The sequence below is a fragment of the Beta vulgaris genome, chromosome 6 (genome assembly GCF_026745355.1).
Source record: "Beta vulgaris subsp. vulgaris cultivar EL10 chromosome 6, EL10.2, whole genome shotgun sequence".
Classification (NCBI taxonomy): Eukaryota; Viridiplantae; Streptophyta; class Magnoliopsida; order Caryophyllales; family Amaranthaceae; genus Beta; species Beta vulgaris.
Window position 1 is genome coordinate 18,036,202 of NC_079207.1, and position 19,938 is coordinate 18,056,139.

Consider the following 19,938-nt stretch of genomic DNA (forward strand, 5'->3'; position numbering starts at 1 on the left):
TTGTATGGAGGGCTCCTACTTTCCTTTTAAGAAAAATATTAAATTTTAAGGAGCTTAAGTATTTATTTCAAAAAAAATACCCAAAGTGTAGTATTTATTAGCAAAATTTCCTCAAGTTTATTAGTCTTGAGAAAACTCAGCCTAATCTTGGTTTACCTTTTCATTAAAAAGTAGAATACAATAAAGAGTAACAATGATATAACCTGTTAATTTCGATTAAAGGTAAAGTGTAAGTGGTAAAAATTCTAAAAAGTGAAAAAAAAAATCTAAAGGAGAGAGTTTGTAGCAAGCAAGTAAATCTGTAATCAGAGAGACTAAGCTTGAAAATCAGGGAATTAAAAAAAGGCACTCCTACAGTCCTGCTTCAAAATACTCTATATATAATTTAATTTTAAAGGGAAAATAGCTTTGCAGATTAACCCTTTCTATTTAGATAAAATCCCAACATTATTAATTTATTTTATACTCTCACTCTCTTTCCTCTCCATCTTCTCTCTCAAATCTTCTTCCTCCCATCATTTCTCTCTCTTAAAATACACCACTCTAAATAATTAATCTTCTTTTTACAACTTTTTTTTAATTCAATGATGGAATTCGAGGATGAGCACGAAGAAGAGGAGGAAGAGGAAGAAGAAGAACAATCATCAGAAATGGCCATAACTCCAACTTTCAAGAAAAACCAACAACAACAAAATCTAGCAACAACAACAACAACAGTAACAACAGTGAGATACCGAGAATGTTTGAAAAACCACGCTGTCGGAATCGGAGGCCACGCTGTAGACGGTTGCGGTGAGTTCATGCCAGCTGGCACAGAAGGTAGCATCGACGCTTTAAGATGCGCCGCGTGTAACTGCCACCGTAACTTCCACCGTAAAGAAAATCTCCCCGACAACAACGTTGTTGTCAACTCTTCATCTCAACTCACTCTCTACACTCCTCGTCCCCACTCCCACCAAATTTACCAATTTTACCCTTACAACCGAACAACACCTGGATACCTCCACGTGTCGGGTGGACAAAGGCCGTTGGCGTTGCCATCTCCGACAATGAACCAGAACCACCATTACAACAACCAACAACAACAACAAAAACACGAGGAGATGGTTGTCGGAAGAGATGAAGTTGTTAATAATAATAATAATAATCACACTCATCATATAAGTAGTACTACTACGGGTGTCGGAGAAGGAGGAACAATGGATATAAGTGGAGGTACGATGTTGTCGGGAGGTAGTAATTCTTCGGGGAAGAAGAGGTTTAGAACTAAGTTTACACAAGAACAAAAGGATAAGATGTTGGATTTGGCGGAGAAACTTGGTTGGAAAATTCAGAAACAAGATGAACTTGTGGTGCATCAATTCTGTCATGAAACTGGGGTTAAAAGACATGTTCTTAAGGTTTGGATGCATAATAACAAACTTACTCTTGGTAAGAAACCCTAATTACTTTTTCAATTTTATTAGCTACTAGTCTAGTAGTTGTCTAGCTACTTTAGTTGTGTCTTTGTACTTGATAAACTATATATTTTATGGTGATTAGTGATGTTATTATTAATATGATTATGATCATATGTTAGTATTTTTATGAAATTAAAGGGATTTGGAGTAGGAAAATTATTCTAGCTCCCAGGTGTACTTGTTCTTAGTCTAGGTGTTATGAAATTAGTGTAAAACTCTGTGTTATTTTTTGTGGTTTTAATGGAGTATTAGTTATTATCTTGGTTATTAATTAATGGAGATATTTAATTACATGTGTTTTTTCTTGATTATTCTAGCTCTATTTATAATGATGTACCAATGTTTAGTATTATGACTTGCAAATTATGGGTTGAACATATAATTACATTGTTGTCGTTGTCCAAATGTTTTCTTATAAATATCTTGTTTGAAGCCATGAATCATCTAACACTTTTTCATCCTTTTATGTCTATAAATGGGAGTACTATAACTAAAAGGAAAAACTCCCTTATTAGGTGTTACTAATTTGTTCTTTCAATGAGTGTGTCCTCCATTATTTCAATGGCTCTTTCATTTGATTGAATCCCGGTTTTTCTTTCATAATTACGCCTTTGCATTTACTCTTTTTGAGTACACCCATATGATTGTTACAAAGGCTGATATTTTGTTGATCCCAACCCCCTATAGAGCCTTTAAAGTCGTACTACATACCACAACTATCCACAACTATCCAAGACATATATGTATAAACCCAAAATACTAGCATGGTCTAGTGTTCGAAGTGCTATCATTACACTGCACAAATACTAATTACAATATGTGTTTCGACATTAACTAGGATCCTTAGTTTGAGGGTTGGTTTCTCGTCTTGATTTTAACTAGTTATATGAACTTATTTGATATAAACTAAACTGAATCTGAACCGATCATCCCTAGCTTATTACTATAAACTATTAGAGCTTGTTGTAGTTATAGATTGAACTCGTGTATTAGTTCTTGTTGGCCTCGAACCTAAACTTATTTCTCTGGACATAACCAATCTAAACTTAATCGCCTTAAACTGTATTTATCAGGCTGAGAATATTGGGAATCTTGAGGGCAGTCTCAGAGTCTTGTGGCAAGACTCAAGAAGATTCGGCTATATTTGAGTAAAGTCCTCGACAAAGTCTTGGGTTGAGTTTTGATATTCAAGACTCCTCCCAAGACTTTTGTCATGCAACGGATATTTTTTTGGCCAGTAAAAAAATTGTCATGCATCTTCTTCTTTTTTGTGGAGTGTGAGTCTGAGGAGAGTTTGAGAGATAAAGTCTAAAATTGGAATGAGTTTGAAGTGAGTTTGTAAAAGTAAAAACTAATGGAAAGCTGATATGACACAGTTTGAAGTTTGGATTTGAGTATGAGGGATAAACTCACCCTTAGTTCTGGTTGACCCTGAAACCTAGCTTGAACTTAATAGCCATGAACTGTACTTATTTTTTATTTCAAGCGAGTTAAGAAAGGGGAGAAGGACCCTAGAGGGTTGAAAGAAACGCAGTGCTCCAGCTAGCAATGCAATGCTTTTGGTTTTTACTGATGTTACTTCTATTATATGTTCGCTAAATAGACATGGCAGTTTTTTTATTAATATAATTTTAACTTAGGAGTATGATAAAATGAATGAGATGTTGCAACACATATACTGCAAGATTCAAGTGCTGCTATGATTGATCCAGCAGCTCTTCTGAGACTACATGGGAAATGCAAGCTAAGTGTGTTTGAATGGGCCTTATATTGACATTGTCAGCTACACTATTCCTTCATTGATGAAGTAGTTTACACTATTCCTTCATTGATGAAGTAGTTTATACCTGATCCATTTTTAATAGTTTGTTACTGTTTGACTTTTACGCTATTTATGTATTTCTACAACCTTTTACATATAAGATATTGTCGGATTTATCTCAAATATATTTACAAAAGTTCAACTTTTTATAATTGTCAAAATAAGATCATTATACTTCATCCATTTTTTTTAGATGTTACACTTTCTATTTTAGGAAGTTTTAAATTAGATGTTACACTTTTATTTTGGGTAATAACTTCTCTCTATCTCTCTCCTATCACATGTTCACATGGGACCCTTTTGTTTTTCATTCTCTCTATGGCTATGTTCAGTTCACCTGAAATTTTCTGATCTGAACTTATCTGATCTGATCTGATCTGAACTTATTTTTTCTGATCTGATCTGATCTGAACTTATTTTTTCTGATCTGATCTGATCTGATCTGATCTGATCTGATATAAAATATATTATTACTATTATATTATTACTTTGTAAATCATTATTATGCAATACATTATAAGATCTTCTTTATAGTGTTACTATTATTATCATTTTATTTCTATTACAACTTTTATACAACTTTTATTATTAATAATAATTATTATATATTATCATTATTATAAGAACAACAATAATAATTAAATCATAATTATTATTATCTAAAAATAATTATATAACTCAAGTCATTGTTTTATAAGAGCACTTATACAATGTTTCACACTTTCCCTTAAAAAAAAGTTTCACAATTGAGAAGTCGGCAAACTGAACTCTTTTTTTTTAATATAAAATAGAACGATATACAAACAATATGACTTGAGCAAAAAATAAATAAATATCGTGCAACTTCAAATAGCTAGAGAGATTTGGAATTCGGTAAGAAAGGTATACCGAATCTAAATTTATTAATTTGTATGTCACACTTAGCTTATTTTGAAATGTAATCCGAAATAGTAGTTTCGTTGTCAGAATTTGAGATATCATTTTTATATATTTCTTATTTTTGCGTCAACTTATGTTCTTAACATGTGGCTTTAATTTTCTATTATTTAATAACAACAAAATAACTTAAATAATAATAGCAATGACATTTATAATGGTAACAACAAGATTAATAATAATTACCAATATTAATAATTAATAAGTACAACAACAACAACAATAATAATTCTTTTGAACAAATGTACTAGTAAATAATAATACCCCCTTTGTATTTTTTTATCTTTGTCACTTAGAATCTTGACACAATCCACAATTAGAGATAATCTTTTAGATTTTTCTTAATATATAAGAAAAAATATAGTCATGTGGGGTCTTGTTTGATTCTTCTCAATGAGTACTTTATTAATATTCAATTATTATAATTTTTATTAATATGTAGTGAAAGATATTTAATAATAATAAGTTTTTAAATATAAGCATGATATGATCTGAACTGATCTGATCTGATCTGATCTGATCTGATCTGATCTGATCTGATCTGGTCTGATCTGATCTGATCTGATCTGATCTGATCTGAACTTATTTTTTCTGATCTGATCTGATCTGATCTGATCTGATCTGATCTGATTAGATCTGAAATAAGCAAAAATAAGGTGAACTGAACATAGCCTATCTCTCTCCAATCCAAAAATTACCTAGGAGTCCGTGATTTGAAAAGTGTAACATCTATAAAAAAACGGAGAAAGTAGATACTAATATAGATGTTGTGTATTGGTTAAGTTTGAATTAGGATATGCTCTCTTCGAAATAAAATAGCTGAACTGAATTGAACTGAAATGAATGAAATTATAACTAATAGAAATGATAATTGGAGTTGAACTGAACTGAACTAAACTAAACTAAAAAAAAAGCTGTGGAAAACAGACTCTTAGTGTTTGTTTGGTACACATGAAAATATAAGCAATAAAAATTCTCATGATTTCCTAATTCCGAGAATTTTAAATTTCTACATGTATGAATTGATTTACCTACCCTCCTCTTGGTCACTCATATTTACTACATAAATCCCTATGAATTACAACTTTACTTATGACCACTAAATAATTTAGACTAATTTATAGAAAATTTCAAAAAAGAATTAAATTCCCAGAATTTATAAATTCCTTTAAAAAAAATAATTCCAATTACAACCAAATAAGCACTAAATATTGCAACTATATTTATATTGTATTTCCCATGTCCACGCCACTATTATATTATATGGCTTCTGTTACATTTTCTCTTGGGAAAGAGGAGCTGTTTTAATCTGCAACCAACAAGCAACAGTTTATATTTACTACTCTACTCCACTTCTCATATCTTACAATTATAAATATACTACTCTACCACCTAGTCTCTAATCCATATGTACGTCCTGTTTTTTTTCACCTTCCAGAAGATCGATAGATCCAAAGCTTTATTTTAAAAGAAAAGAAAATACCATGTTTTCATAGTATTTTAATACTTTGGTTTTTTTCATATAGTATATATTAAGAAATACTAATATTTGACAAATTTCTGATCCCCAGACTTCACTCCTCAATCACATGTTGGCACTTGAACTTCTTAAATCATATAATAGCTTTTTTCAAAATAATAAAAAATTATTGTATTTTTTTTTTCTAAAAAAAAGTTTTTTTTTTTAAAAAAAAAACCCACATGAGCGTCATATGTTGATACAGAAGAAGAGTTTATGTCACCCAGACACCAACATTAATATAAATCCAAAGAATCAGCAAAGTGCATCACTTGAAAAAGATTCACTTTCCTTCCTACTCTACTACATAAATTCCCACCAGCAGGCAGCAGTAACATCTCACTCATAATATTTTTTTGGCAGCTTTACCATTGCCATCTTCGACCATGTATGTTTCACAAATTTCAAATACCCTCCCCTCCCTCAACGTCTATTGTTTTGTTTTTATTCTTTTGTATGTTTGTTTGTTTTTGTTTCACAAATTTCAATTAAAGCTGCATTATTGCATGTTATTGAACAAGTGGTCCTGACAATAGTTGTCATGATTTTTGCTTAAGACTTTGGAAGGCTCATTTATTATTAAAGGATGGTCCTGTTATATGAAGTTTTTCAGTCCAAGGTATACAGATAATGAAGATGCATGTCAGTGTGTAATTTAGTTATGTTATAAATAATGTTACATCGTCCGTGTTACCTAATTCAAGTGAAACCAAAATTCGACTCTTAGTCATTTGCATTGCACAACCCTTCTATTTTTGCACAAGGCACCCGGATCTATGGGATCGGATATTTGAATATATGAGATCTTTGTAAAATTAGTTAGTGGTGGTACCTAATTTAAACTAAATAGGCATCCAATCCTTGTATGAGGTCTTTTTTTATTAATAATGCTATTAGAGAGAATGAGAAGGCAAATTAAGAACACAGGTTTAGAGGGAAAGTAAGGACACTGCTGTGATTTTTCATGTTATTACCGTGTTAGCTAGTCACCAAGCTGACTGTTAGTTTTATTTTTACAACACTGCAATGGATATAGAAAGAATTTCACATGATATAGTACGTACTAGCTAGTAATCTAAATAAATGTTTGGTCATTAAATAGTTCACATGGAACTTATTAGAATCTCTAGAAGTACTTTATGCATGACGTTTTTCTGTGACTTGTATTATTAATAATTGTACTTGCACAAAGCCTTCTAAGCCTTTTCAATGTGAATCAATTTGTGGTTGTAGTCTAGGTCATTTTTGGACGTCATGTAATAGCGGATAACCTATATACCATAGTATATATCAATATATGAGGTTAAGGTGGTGAAGTAGTGAACATTGTTTTCCACTTTATATCCCTGAGGTTTAGGGATAAAACCTTATGAGACTCATTTGAGGATTTCTATTTATCCCTCTTAAGTAAGTCTCATTCATCTTACTTTAATATATATATATGAACTTAAACCTATATATATGTATATACAACTCATCTACGACACGTATTACAAAAATCTTGATGTATGATTGCTTTTCAGTTTTCACTTTTCACCATGTTTTGAAGAATTTATTGGACCTATACAAGAATTATTTGGTAAAAGGTAATATTGACGATTATGATATCTATTTCGAGTGGTGCCATCACTTTTCACTTCATTTCAAATATCATGTATTAGATACTTCCTCTGTTTCTTTTTACTTGCAACAGTTTGACTTTCACGCTTGCCAATGCATAATTTCAACCATCAATAAGTTTAATTACCGATAAATAAAAAGTATATATTCAGAAAATATACCTGCAGACGAATCTAACAAGATCCCACATGAATATGTTTTTCTTCAAGTATAAATCACCAAACATAAACTAAGTAGAGTTGGTGAATAGTGTAAAAGTCAAACCGTTGCAATTAAAAAGAAACGGATGAAGTACTTTGTAACTAAATATCATTATTTTTTTTAATTTAGGATTTGACTTGGAAATAAAGCATTTATTAAGCTTAGAATAAAGTGTCACGACACATAAACTTTCTTAAGAATAGTTTCAGCCAAACAGGAGTATTCACTCAACAGGTAAAAAAGAGTTCCCAAAGAATACCTGTACTTGATCTATGTTTTCGACAATGGTGAGCAAACTACCACATTAGAATTTAGATGTCAAAAGTCCCAAGTAACTAAAGCTTGCGAAGAAAATATCACATTAATTGCTAGATTTTACAAAATTATAAAGGGACATACTATTTGTACCAAATATCGTTGCCACTACGTTTTCGGTATGTAAAAAACAAAACATTGCCAATTTGCCATACACAGCTCTATACATATTCTAGGAAAATTTGTCTAAATTCTTTTTCAAAGTTTACTTTTACGAAAAAGAACCGTTTAAAATATTCGTTGCAAAACAAATTACAACTTTAATTTTATTTTTTTTGCAAGATGAAACATATTCCAATTTTTTCGGTGTGGTTTTTAAAAAGCATAAGGATGGTGATGCAGTTAATAAGAATAGGGGGTTGGGGGAAGATTAAGGGGTCACCCCTATACATCTAAAAAACCACACCGAAAATGAAAATAGGTTTCATCTTACAAAGAAAATTAAATTTGTATATATATATATATTTTTTTTTTTTGCAAAGAATGCTTAAAAAGGTTTTTTCACAAATTTAAACTTTCAATAGGTTTTTTTACAAATTTTTCTACATTCTATTGAGTGTAGGTCATTTATTACACACTTGGCTGTAAAGATAGAACAACCATCTTGATCCACAATAAATGCTAAAAATTGAGCTTGAGAACAACTTTAAGAAAAACTTAAAACCAAATCACCCACGAATGTGTAGATATACTTTAGTATAGATAGATATGTAAAAATCTTTTAGAATCGAAAATATGTTTCATTAATCTTATGTCTCCTTGTGTGTGTATAACTTCAAGACTGGTATACCTGACATTACACGCGTAAATGATGGTGTAATATTATGATTGACTTCATATATGCATTATCAATATTCTTATGCGTGTTTGTTAGTAACCTAAATATGCATTAACAATAATTTCAATGGAATTGAAATTTACAACCTTTTTAGTAGTAGTTCATAGATTAATTAATTACCCAATTTATACTAATCACTAATAATCCACGTCATACCAACAATTGATGATGTGGTACATTGAATAGAAAATTTGTGAATCTTGGATGTGTAGACACTAACTCTTCTATTTTTGTTTTCTAAAAAAATAGTAGAGAATAAACTCATTTTGAGTAAGACATAGATATTCCCACTATGAAAGTGTACATAATGGAATATACTCATGCGAAAAGTAAATTCAAAGTCAATGTTGAGAGCCTTGAGGCTGTATAAACTCCAAGCCTACACACATATGATATACTTCCTCTATTTTTACTTAAATACTACATTAAAAACAACTGGAAAAACAAGTTAAGCTTGGTCTAATGGTAAGGAAAGAACCTTTCAACTTTGATTGGAGATTTGATCCCCACTAGTGACACTTTAAGGGATGGTTTTCTCTTATCATCCCCCCAATTTCAAAGTGTCTGCTCGCAAACCTAGGCTGCGTTAACCTACGAGAGGATTCTGTTTGACAAGGGGGTCTTCATCTTACCATATGGTTCCTAGTGAAGGGCCAAAAAATATAAAGAAAGTGGGTAGTTTTTGAGAAAGGTATATTGAGAAAGGGACCACTACTTTTGAATAAAAAACATATGTTAAGGAAAAAATATGGGTATTTTAAAAAAGAAAGTAGGGGTACCAACTATTTAATACTCCATCTGTTTCATATTAATTTACTCACTTCACTTTGGGGGAGAACCAATGAGGAAGTACAAAAGTATGAGGGAGAAACTGAAAAGGTGGAGAAAGAAAATGAAAAGTGAGAAAGAGAAACAAAAGAGTGGGTTAAAATATTAAACAGTGAAAGACATGAGTGGAAAAAGAGTAGAAAGTAGATGTGATATGTTACTAAATATAGAAAAAAGCAACATTGTGTAGATTAAAAAAAAATAGACTAAAAAGGAAAGTTTGTAAAGTAAAAAGAAACGGATGGAGTAGTATTTTAAAATTTGTAGAATGAAAAGGGATCAATTTATAATATGTATCGAGGAACATGATAATTATATTTTAGGAAAATGTGCACCCTTCCAACTTCAAGGTTGGAGGTTCAATTCCTACTAGAGACATTTTAAGGGTAGGGATTTCCCTTATCCTTCCCTCTTACTCTCAAGTTTCTGACTCATTAAGATCCAAGTAGAGTTCGGACCACTTCTTTTTATCCAAAAAAAAAAAAAAATTAGAAAAATGTAGCAAGTATTAAAAACGAAGCAAGTATATTGGACATAATTTTTGGCCATTTTCTTAGTGATTGCATAGGTGTCACAGGAGTGAAACGCTTTAGTGGAAAACGTTTGCCTCTTAAAGAGGAAGTATTTGATGCTCAGAAAAAGTAAAAGCTTTTCACCAATTTAGCCAAACATGTTCAAAGTGAAGCATCCTCTATGAGTAAAAGAGATTAAAAGCATTAATAATAAACCTCCTTCCCCCCAACTAGCACAAGTTCGCAAAAACCCAAACCAACCCTCCCAAAAAAAAAAAAAGAATCATCTGTTATAAAAGTGATCAAAAAAAAGGAAAGAAAAATTAGGTGGAAATAACAAACAAATTAGGAGTCAAAGATACAATTTGCATCTCATGTGATAATTAAAACAGGAAGCCAGAAACTACTGCAAGTTTTCTGTCACCATTTACCAGTACTGGTTCTCTTCTATGCCTCTTTTACAAATCAAATTCTACAATATCAGTGTGTTTTTTCAATAAATAATGTATTCAACCTTATGTTAACCTGTTTAAGTCGGCCTTTATTTGAACTTATTAGCATTAATTGTAATTTATAAGCTCAAAATTGAACATATGAAATAGTGGAAATAAGGTGAGGAAGAATAGAGTAGTGATTCTGTCTAGAAATTGAGGATTGTTAATGTGTGCTGAGTAGGAGTGAGCTCCAAGAGCGTTCGTCTGAATTGATTATCCGTACGTCGGAAACTTGCAAAAGAAGGTTAGACTATCTCGGGGTTGTTCCAGGATCGCCCCTCTGGCGCTCAAGTTAGTTAAGGATTAAGGTAGAGAGAGAAAGTCTAGAGAGAGATGCTCTAGTTTGTTAGGTGAGAATTGAATGCATGTTTATTGATGAGACTATTGGTATTTATAGTGTGGGGGATTCCCAGACAGGAAACATTGATTGGATGGACCTCCTTGGGATCAATGGCTATGTTGCCTTTTCGGGCAATGATCATTTCAGCCCTTTAGTGAATCCCCAAACTCTTGATTAGGTCAACTCACTAGTGGGACCCACTGCTGCCACCTGTCCAAGACCTTATGAGGCTTTTATGCCCTAATTTGGTTGCTGATCAATTGAGCTCAAACAATTAGCCCCACGCCAGGGATGGGGGATCATGGAGGTCTGACCGGGTGATGCCCATGCGTGACGGAATAGTAACTGATCTAATTCCTACCGACTCACTGTTTGACTGAGGGAGATAGGCCGAGCGAATCATAGCGCCGATCGGGTCACTTCCTGTGGGGGAAAGAGGCGACGACCGGGTTACTTCCTGTTGAAATGAATAGTGCCGACCGAGTGGTTTTTATTGGAGAGGATAGTGTCGACCGAGTGACTCTCTACGGGAGGGAATAGTGTCGATCGAGTCACGTCCTGTTGGAGAGAATAGAGCCGACCGAGTGTTTTTTTCGTGAAGCGGCTATACATCCGACTAGGTCGCTCCCCGTTGGTGACCATGAAATTAGTAAACTGATACTTAGCCATATTTGCCTAAGTATTAAGATGGCTCGGCAGGGGAGGAGGAACCTCTTGATGGCTGAGTGGGTTGGACGCTACTCGGATGAGGGGCTAATGAGCCCCAAGCTGTTCGAATGGGTGTCAACTAACACTTAGCCATTTTTAACTAAGTAATGAAGCGAGTCGTCACAGGAGAGAGGGTCCCCCTTTCGCCGAGTGGGTTGGACACCACTCGATTAGGGGCTAATGAGCCCCATGTTGTCCGAGTGGATGCCAATTGACACTTAACCATATTGACTAAATGAAGTAGGGACTCGGCACAGGAGAGAGGGGCCCTCTTCGACCGAGTGGGTTCGACATAACTCGGATAAGGGGCTAATGAGCCCCAAGCTGTCCGAGTGGGTGTCAATTGACACTTAACCATATTTTACTAAGTGAATATGCGACTCGGCACAGGACATGGGGTCCCCCTTGGGGCGAGTGGGTAGGACGTCACTTGGACGAGGGGCCAATGAACCCCATGTTGTCCGAGTGGGTGCTAATTGACACTTAACCATATTTGACTAAGTGAAGTAGCGACTCGGCATATGAGAAGGGTCCCCTTTTGGCCGAGTTGGTAGGACGCCACTCGGACGAGGGGCCAATGAACCCTATGTTGTCCGAGTAGGTGTCATTTGGTACTCTTTCATTTTTTAACTAAGTATGGAAGCGGCTCGGCAAATGAGATAGGGTATCCTGTGGCCTAGTGGGTAGGACGCCACTCGGATGAGGGGCCAATGAGCCCCATGTTGTTCGAGTGGGTGTCATTTGGTATTTAGGCATTTTTTGACTAAGTATAAAAGCGGCTCGAGGAAGGAGATAGAGGGTCCCTTTGGCCGAGTGAGTGAGACGCCACTAAGATGAGGGACCAATGAGCCCCATGATTTCCGAGTGGATTCCATTTGGTACTTAGCCATTTTTTAGTAAGTATAGAAGCGGTGGCAGTTGTCTTGCCCGAGCGAGTACATCAGGCTCCAAGTGCCACTTGGCAGCCAGGGATACTTGTGATTGTGGGGTCCCTCACGATGATTGAGCTGACTGGGAGTTGTTGAGAACTTTTGACATTTCCTCTTCCCTGGACCAAGGCCTTTCGGCTAATAAGATCTACTTGGGCCGTCTAAGGAAGGCCCTTTAAGCGACGGGGGGAGGTTTGTGTTGTGCGTCTCCCGAGGTTGCCTTTATATATGAGGAGGATAGAGAGATTTGAATCATTTGTCATTCTCACAATTCTCTCTCTAAAAAAAATCTCCAACTTCTCTCTATACTCCCAACTCAAGTCCCCAGTTGTCTTCGTCTGATCAGGTACACTTTTGATTTTTCATCAAGTTCCTTTCTTTTTCCTTCAATAATTCTCAGGCAACCCCCTTTGTCTATAAATAATGAGGTGTTCGTCCGAGTCGGTGATCCCCCCACCCCCACCAACTTCACCTCCTTATAACTTGTCTGAGCAGCTGAGGGAGATGGGAATAATATTAGTGTCAACTTTGATAAGTGGAAGAGGAGGCTAAGGGCATTGTTCCCTATTCCTGGGAGGTGTCCCTAGCCTATCCTTCTTCAAGGAGTTTCTTAAACTGATACTTGTCTGATGGTTTAGTTAGGGTAGCTATGCCTGGGGCGGAAGGCAAGGCGTCCACTTCAGGCCGACTAGAGTATCCCGACCTAGATCTGAAGGGAGGTCCAGTCTCCAAATTCCCCTTCCCTTCCTTAATTAAAGTGCTGATGGACGACTCCTGAGGCCAAGCGGCGAGGTTCCAAATGAAGGACCCTTATCATCTGGTCCGATAGGCCTTCCACACAATTTTGACTCTGACTCCTGGATGTACTGCTGCATATTACAAGGCAATGGATATGGGCCTTCGATTTCCTTTGACTCCTTTTGTCAAGGACCTTTTGAATGCCTACAACCTGTCTTTGGGCCAGTTTTTGCCCAATTCTGGGGGAGGTATTTTGGCAGTGTATTCCATATGTGAGATCATCAGAGTGAGGTCGACTGTGACTTTGTGGCGTCACATGTATAAGATGGTCGAGATGATAGTTGGCGAGCACTAGCCGGGTTGGTGGTGTTTGCAAGCTCTTAGGGGCACCCGGACCCTGCTAGATCTCCCCACTTACCAGAAAGGGTTCCGAAGGGGGGTTCACCTTCATTTACTATGGCGGAGAATGGGGGTGCCGACCGTCCCGCCAACGCCAAGCCAAATAACGAGCTTAACTTACGAGTCCCTGAGCTGGACCATGAAGAGGTTGTTGAGGCATGTTATATGCAGCTCAAGTCGAAAATTGTGAACGGGGGGAGATATTCGTGGCTGGCTATTTGTTGCCCAGTTGTCGTCTTTTCAAGAACGAACATTTCCTCGCTACGATGGGACTGAGCCCGGTCTTTCCTAAGGGTAATTTGGCCGAGGGAGTCCAGTTTACACACTAACTCTTTGTTTATTTTTTTTAACTTTTTCCTTTTACTTTGTGGAGCCTTCACCTGCATATTTGACCGAGTCTGATCTGGAGATGGTTGAATGAGTAACTTCTGCGGCTCTTAAGACGCCTTGGATTAGAGTCGAGTTGGAGCCATGAAGAAGCCTGCTGCTCCCAAGGTAATGTTTGCCGACTTAATCCTTTTGATTGTTTTGGTTTATTCGCATGTGAATTTGCCTAACCTTTTGGGATTTCAAGACCCTGCCAAGCCGAAGGTGAAGAAGCACAAGGAGCACGCTGAGGAAAAGGTGGCTCATACTGAGAAGGTCTTGGCCAAGGCCCGGGCCGAGAAGGAGGCGACGAAGAAGGCTAAGACGACCGCCTCTATAGAGGCCAACAGCCCGTGAGTCAGCTCTAGGACTGAGGAAGCTAAACTCTCCCTTCACTCTTCTAACTTCAGGCCTCTAGGAAGTCCTGGATACACTTCTCGGTCTCCTACCCCCTGAACAGGCGGTGGGAGATTAGATTGTCGAGGCGGTTCTTGTTAAGTTTACCCAGCTAAAACGCTCAGATAAGAACTAGAGTCTAAACGATGCTATGAGGATTATCTGCACGCACACTGACCGGGAGCATATCAACCAGACTCTCGGTAAAACCGATACGAATGAGATTTATCGCTCATGGCTTGACGTAAGTTTATTGCCCGACTCCGTTACCATTATCATCGTTTTACTCTGGTTCTAATTTCTTTGCTTTAGCAGTTCTCAATCTGCATGTGCAACATTGCGGAGAACCGATAGGCCTTGCACGATAAGGTCGAAGAGTTGAGGCAGAAATCCCTCAAGCATTTCGACGAACTGAGCAAGGCTGAGAAAGGAAGCGGATCGCCGAGTTGAAGTTGGACGACGCTTTGAGGGCCATAAAAAAAGATCAGGAAAACGTCAAGGATGAACGGGTTCAATGGACAAAAGGCAAAGCGGGCCTTATTATGGCAAGGGATGAGGCTCTCATTTCTAAGGCTGATGCCGAGGCTCGGATGGTGAAGGCGGAGCAACACTTGGCCATGACGGCCGAGGCGAATGGTGCACTGGCCGAGAAGTAAGGCTACTTGGTCTGAGGAGCAGTGGTTCACTCATTGGCAGACCACCCAAACTTGTGACACATATTATGCAAAGGTCGACCATGTGTCCCACAAGATGGGTGAGGACGAGGCCCTCGAGTGGCTGAAGGGTGTGTTGACCAAGTCCTGCCCCTCGGTTAAATGGAATGACATCTTGTCCAAGTATCAGGATGCATACGAGCCGAGGCGGCTGAGATCCGGGCTAAGAATTCCCTTTGAGGAGGACAAGGAAGACGATGATGATGATGAAGCCGAGGCCTCCAATGCTGCTGATGTTGATGCTGCGTCCGACTTGCCTCCTAGTTTTTAGGCTTATCTTGTCTGTACTTAGGTTTTCTTTCTTTTATAATGTATCGCCGATCTAGCTCGCCTTTTGTAATTGAACCGATTTTTTAAATAAATGTCATATTTTACTCCATATTAGCTTGTTTGTAATTTGCAATATTACTTCTTTTGAATTATCCGGCCGACTCTCTGCTTTTGATCCGACTAACTCGTGTTCCATTTGCTAACTGGTTATGTCTTAACAAACGGAGTTTCAAATTGATTAAGTCTTTGATTTATTTAGTCAAAAAATCAATTTCGGCTAGTAAAGCCCTATTATCCGGCTCATTACAAGCTAGGCCGATTGTCGACTAGTGAAGTCTAATTGATTAAATAAATGTCAAACTATTCGGATTGGCAAAGTCTTATAGTCCGATTCATTTCAGAATAAGCCGAATAACGAATACCATTATTTCTATTTCGATGTACTTAGCTTCCGCCACTCGGAAGGCGTGGCTTATGAAATAGATTGGGTGTTACTTTTCTTCTCTTTCAGCTATCTACTGAGTGTGTATTATAATACAACCAAGTAAATGAATAAAATTTCCTCCTTTTTTCTCTTTCGGCTATCAACTGAGTGTGTATTATAATACAGCCAAGTAAATGAATAACATTTCCTCCGGCAATGCGGGGTATCAGCTTTGGAATGGTTGATATAGATGTGTTTTGAGGGAGGCGAAGGCTTGTTCGGCCTCGTCGTCCCATGCGAACGCTTTCCTCTTAAAAGCTTTAAAGAAATACAAGCTTTTCTCTGCTGACCTCGAGAGGAAACATTCGAGGGCGGCCAAATAGCCGATTAGGCGATGTACCTCTCGTACGTTCCGAGGGGATTTCATCTCAATTACTACTTTGATCTTGTCGGGTTTGGCCTCGATCCCTCCCTCATCCACCAGGAATCCAAAGCATTTCCTCCCTTTACTCCAACACGCACTTCTTCGAGTTCAACATTATGTGGAACTGCCTCAGGGTGCCAAGGGTTTCCCTTAAGTCTGAGGGATGGTCCCCCTGGACCTTGCTCTTGATTATACGTCAACATACACTTTAATGTTCTGACCTAGTTTGTCGTTGAATATTTTGTTCACTGTTCGTTGATACGTAGCCCCAGCATTATTTAGACCGAATGGCATCATCCTATAGCAGTACACCCCTTGGTTGGTGACGAAGGTGGTTTGGATTCGGTCATGTTCATCCATCGGGATTTTGTGATAGCTTGCGTTTGCATCCATGAAACTTTAGAGTGCATGCCTAGTCGTGGAGTCGATCAACCTGTCGATCTTGAGCAGAGGGTGGTTATTTTTCGGGCAGGTCTTGTTCAGGTTTGTGAAATCCACGCACATTCTCCCCGCGTCAAGCAATTTTTTAAAATCCGCAGGTTCTGCGGGGTTCCTCTCGAGACCTTGATGTCTCAATTTTTGCTTGATCGACCTGAACCCCTCTTTGATGTTTAGCTCATGACTCATGATTTTGGGGTCGAGTCCTTGCATTTCCGAGGCCTCGTATGCAAAGACATCTTTGTACTTGGTGAGTACCTGAATAATTTCTTCTCTTGTTTGAGGGTCCATCGTTCTGCCTACCCTTAACGTCCGACCAAGCTCCTTGTCAATGATTACTTCTTATCTTCATCCTCCTCAGTTGGCTAAGGACGTTCGTATTGCTTGGGGTTCTCAGTGTTGTTAACCCTGAGGCCACTTGAGGGCCGATTATCTTCTCGCAATCTATTTTTCGAGTCCTCTTGGATGTCGACTTTATTTTTCAAACTGTTAACATAACATTCTCTTGCTGCTTATTGATCCCCTTGGATCTTTCCGACCTTACTTTTGTCGGTTTCGAATTGCATGAGGAGTTGGTAGGTGGACATGGCATCTTTGAATTTGTTCAGAGTGGGTCTCCCCATTATGATATTGTAGGGTAAAGGGTTGTCCACTACCAAGAAGTCAATCAATAGGATTCTACCGTTGCCTTTTTCTCCCATCTGAGAGGGTAGTTTCACTAGTGGAAAAAAGCCCATTTGATGCGGTCAAAATCGGGCTTACAGATGCGGCTTTGGTCTCCATCAAATGGGTCCGTAGCAGCTAACAACAAAATATGATGCGGTTAATGTAATAGCCCTGTTTTTAAGAATGCTTATTTAAACATTAAATATAATTATTAAGTTAATTATGTTAGGAAATTTATTATTTTATTTGAGTTGTGGAGTTATTATTATTATTATTATTATTTTATATTTTTGGATTTTAAGTTTAAGTTGAGTGGTATTTGGCCCAAATAGGAAGTCAAAGTTGGTCTTGTACCCCCCTTTGTCGGTTTGATGAAATAAAACCCTAACCCAAATGTTTTCTCCTTCCCCGTAAAACCTCAAAACCCAAAACCCCAATTACCACTCTATCTTCTCTCTCGGTGAAACCCCAACCCCAGCCATGTTCTCTCTCTCTCCTTGCTATTCTCGTCGGAATCCAAGCTCGCCGGAGCTGCGTCGAACCACCGCAGCCCTGTAGTTGCTGCTGCTCCTTTCGCGAAAAACCCCTGTTTCGTTCGGTTGTGGTGACTACTCAGTTCTCTTCGTTCGTCCTGCTATGGATGTCGTGGTTGCCGCCTTACCTGCACCGCCATGAGCTGGTGCTACCAGCCCTTGCTGCTGCTGTTATTGTTCGTTGCTGCTATTGGTGTTGTTATTGTTTTGCTACAATTCTCTATATTTCTATTGCTAATTCAGAGACCCCAATTTATGGGTGAGGTATATTATAACTAGCTTTGTCTTATTTTATTTTGATCAATGATTTCATGGGTTTTGAAAAGAAAATCAGATTAAGATTTATAATTTATCTTTGTTGTATTGGTTTTTATTGATAGTTTATTAGTTTCATATAAGAAACTTAGTTGTTAGGGAATTGTTGTTGTTGTAGGTTGTGTTGTTCTATTGTTGCAGCTATTATGTTATTGTTATGTTGTTGTAGGATTGTTGTTGTTAGAGTTATCACAGTCTTATTAGTTTACAAATTAATTTTGTAGTTGATTGCTAATCTCAGTTAGTATTTCCAAGATTTCATAAAAGAGTTTTGGGTTATAAATTCTTAAATGAATTTAATATAATATTGTTAGTAATAGTAATATGTTTGATGTGTGAATTTGCTAAATTAGTTTCTCATTTGTTTAATTTAGCTTGTTAGCTAAGTTGAGTTTGTTTAGTTCAATAAGTTAGTTTTATGATTTCAAGATATGTAGAATTAGCTTATGGAATTTAGGATTAAGAGTTTGGAAGTATGGTTGTAAAGGATCTTCAAATTAGGAATTAGTTATGGTCTCGCTCTGTAGTTTAGATTAGTTTAAGAATAGTTATTAATTATCGATATTGTTGTGAGGTGATTGTGATTGTGGAGTTCAAGTGAGAGCTGGTGATCAAATTGTCGATGAACTTGGAGGTTCATTAGTAGAGAATCGAATTGCAGTTCAGGTAACTTTTATGTTCAGTAAAATGTATTACTTATGCCCATATGTGTGAATCTCTTTGTTATGTTTTCGTAAATAACTTCGTACTATGGTCATAGTTATGAATGTGATGTTATGAGTTGATTCTGGAAATGTTATTCGATGAATATGAATAGGAAAACTGTTTTGCTGGCTTAGTTTATGAACTGAAAATAGAAAGTGGGCAAGGTATTGGTGGAGGACGGTTACTCTTTGACCTGATACGGTCGGCTACGCTCCATAACGAACCTTGGGGGTAGTATTGCTGGGCTCCATAACGAATCTTGGAGGCAGTGTTTGTTCTTTGTCCAAAGCCGATACTTGCCACTAGTTGTTTAAGAGAATGAGCTATGCCAGCGTTGTAATGAAAAGGAAATGATTTGAGAAATAAAATGTTTATAACGGGCTGAAGTAAAGGTTACGAGTTTTCCACTCATTTTGGAATTGTGTTTGTTTTGTATTTTCTTCTCTGAATTTGCAGGTTTGGTATCAAGAGCTCCAGAATGGAAGTGAAGCAAGATTATGGTGTCGTCCTAGATTTAGGATTGAGCTTGTATCTAGTTAGTTGTTTGGAGAATAGTTTATGATATTTTGTTGTATAATATTTTGGGAATTTTAGTTCAATTATTGGTGTATTTGAGGATATTTTTCCGCTGCGATTTTATTAATTAAGAGTTAATTGTTGTTTATGGTTATTAAGTGTGTTTCGCTAGCAGCTCGAAAGAGCGGGCTGTTACAGTTAAAAACTGCATCAGTATAGTGAGAATTTGATGCGGTTCTTAACATGACCGCATTAGATTGTGGGATTTTTGAAAAATAAAAAAAAAGTTACAAGTAGCAGGCCAGCCAGCAGCGAAGCAAAACAAAAACCAATTTATAACACCTACAAGCAAGATGTATGAACCAAATTGAAAAAGAAAAATGAAAATTGACAACGAAATTATACTGAAAACGAAATATTAAATAAGTAAACTATACTAATCTATACTAATCGAAAGACGAAAAATTGGAATATTAAACGAATCTATACATAATAACGACATTAATTGGGAAC

At 36.9% G+C, this 19,938-nt stretch overlaps 1 protein-coding gene across 1 annotated transcript; it reads left to right on the plus strand.

The window, feature by feature from the left end:
• The first annotated feature begins 410 nt into the window (after nucleotides 1–410).
• Nucleotides 411–1,751, plus strand: LOC104896056 (zinc-finger homeodomain protein 2). Its single transcript, XM_010682740.4, has one exon. The coding sequence runs from the start codon at nucleotides 585–587 to the stop codon at nucleotides 1,443–1,445; it is 861 nt and encodes a 286-aa protein (XP_010681042.2). The 5' UTR covers nucleotides 411–584; the 3' UTR covers nucleotides 1,446–1,751.
• The last annotated feature ends 18,187 nt before the right edge of the window (nucleotides 1,752–19,938 follow it).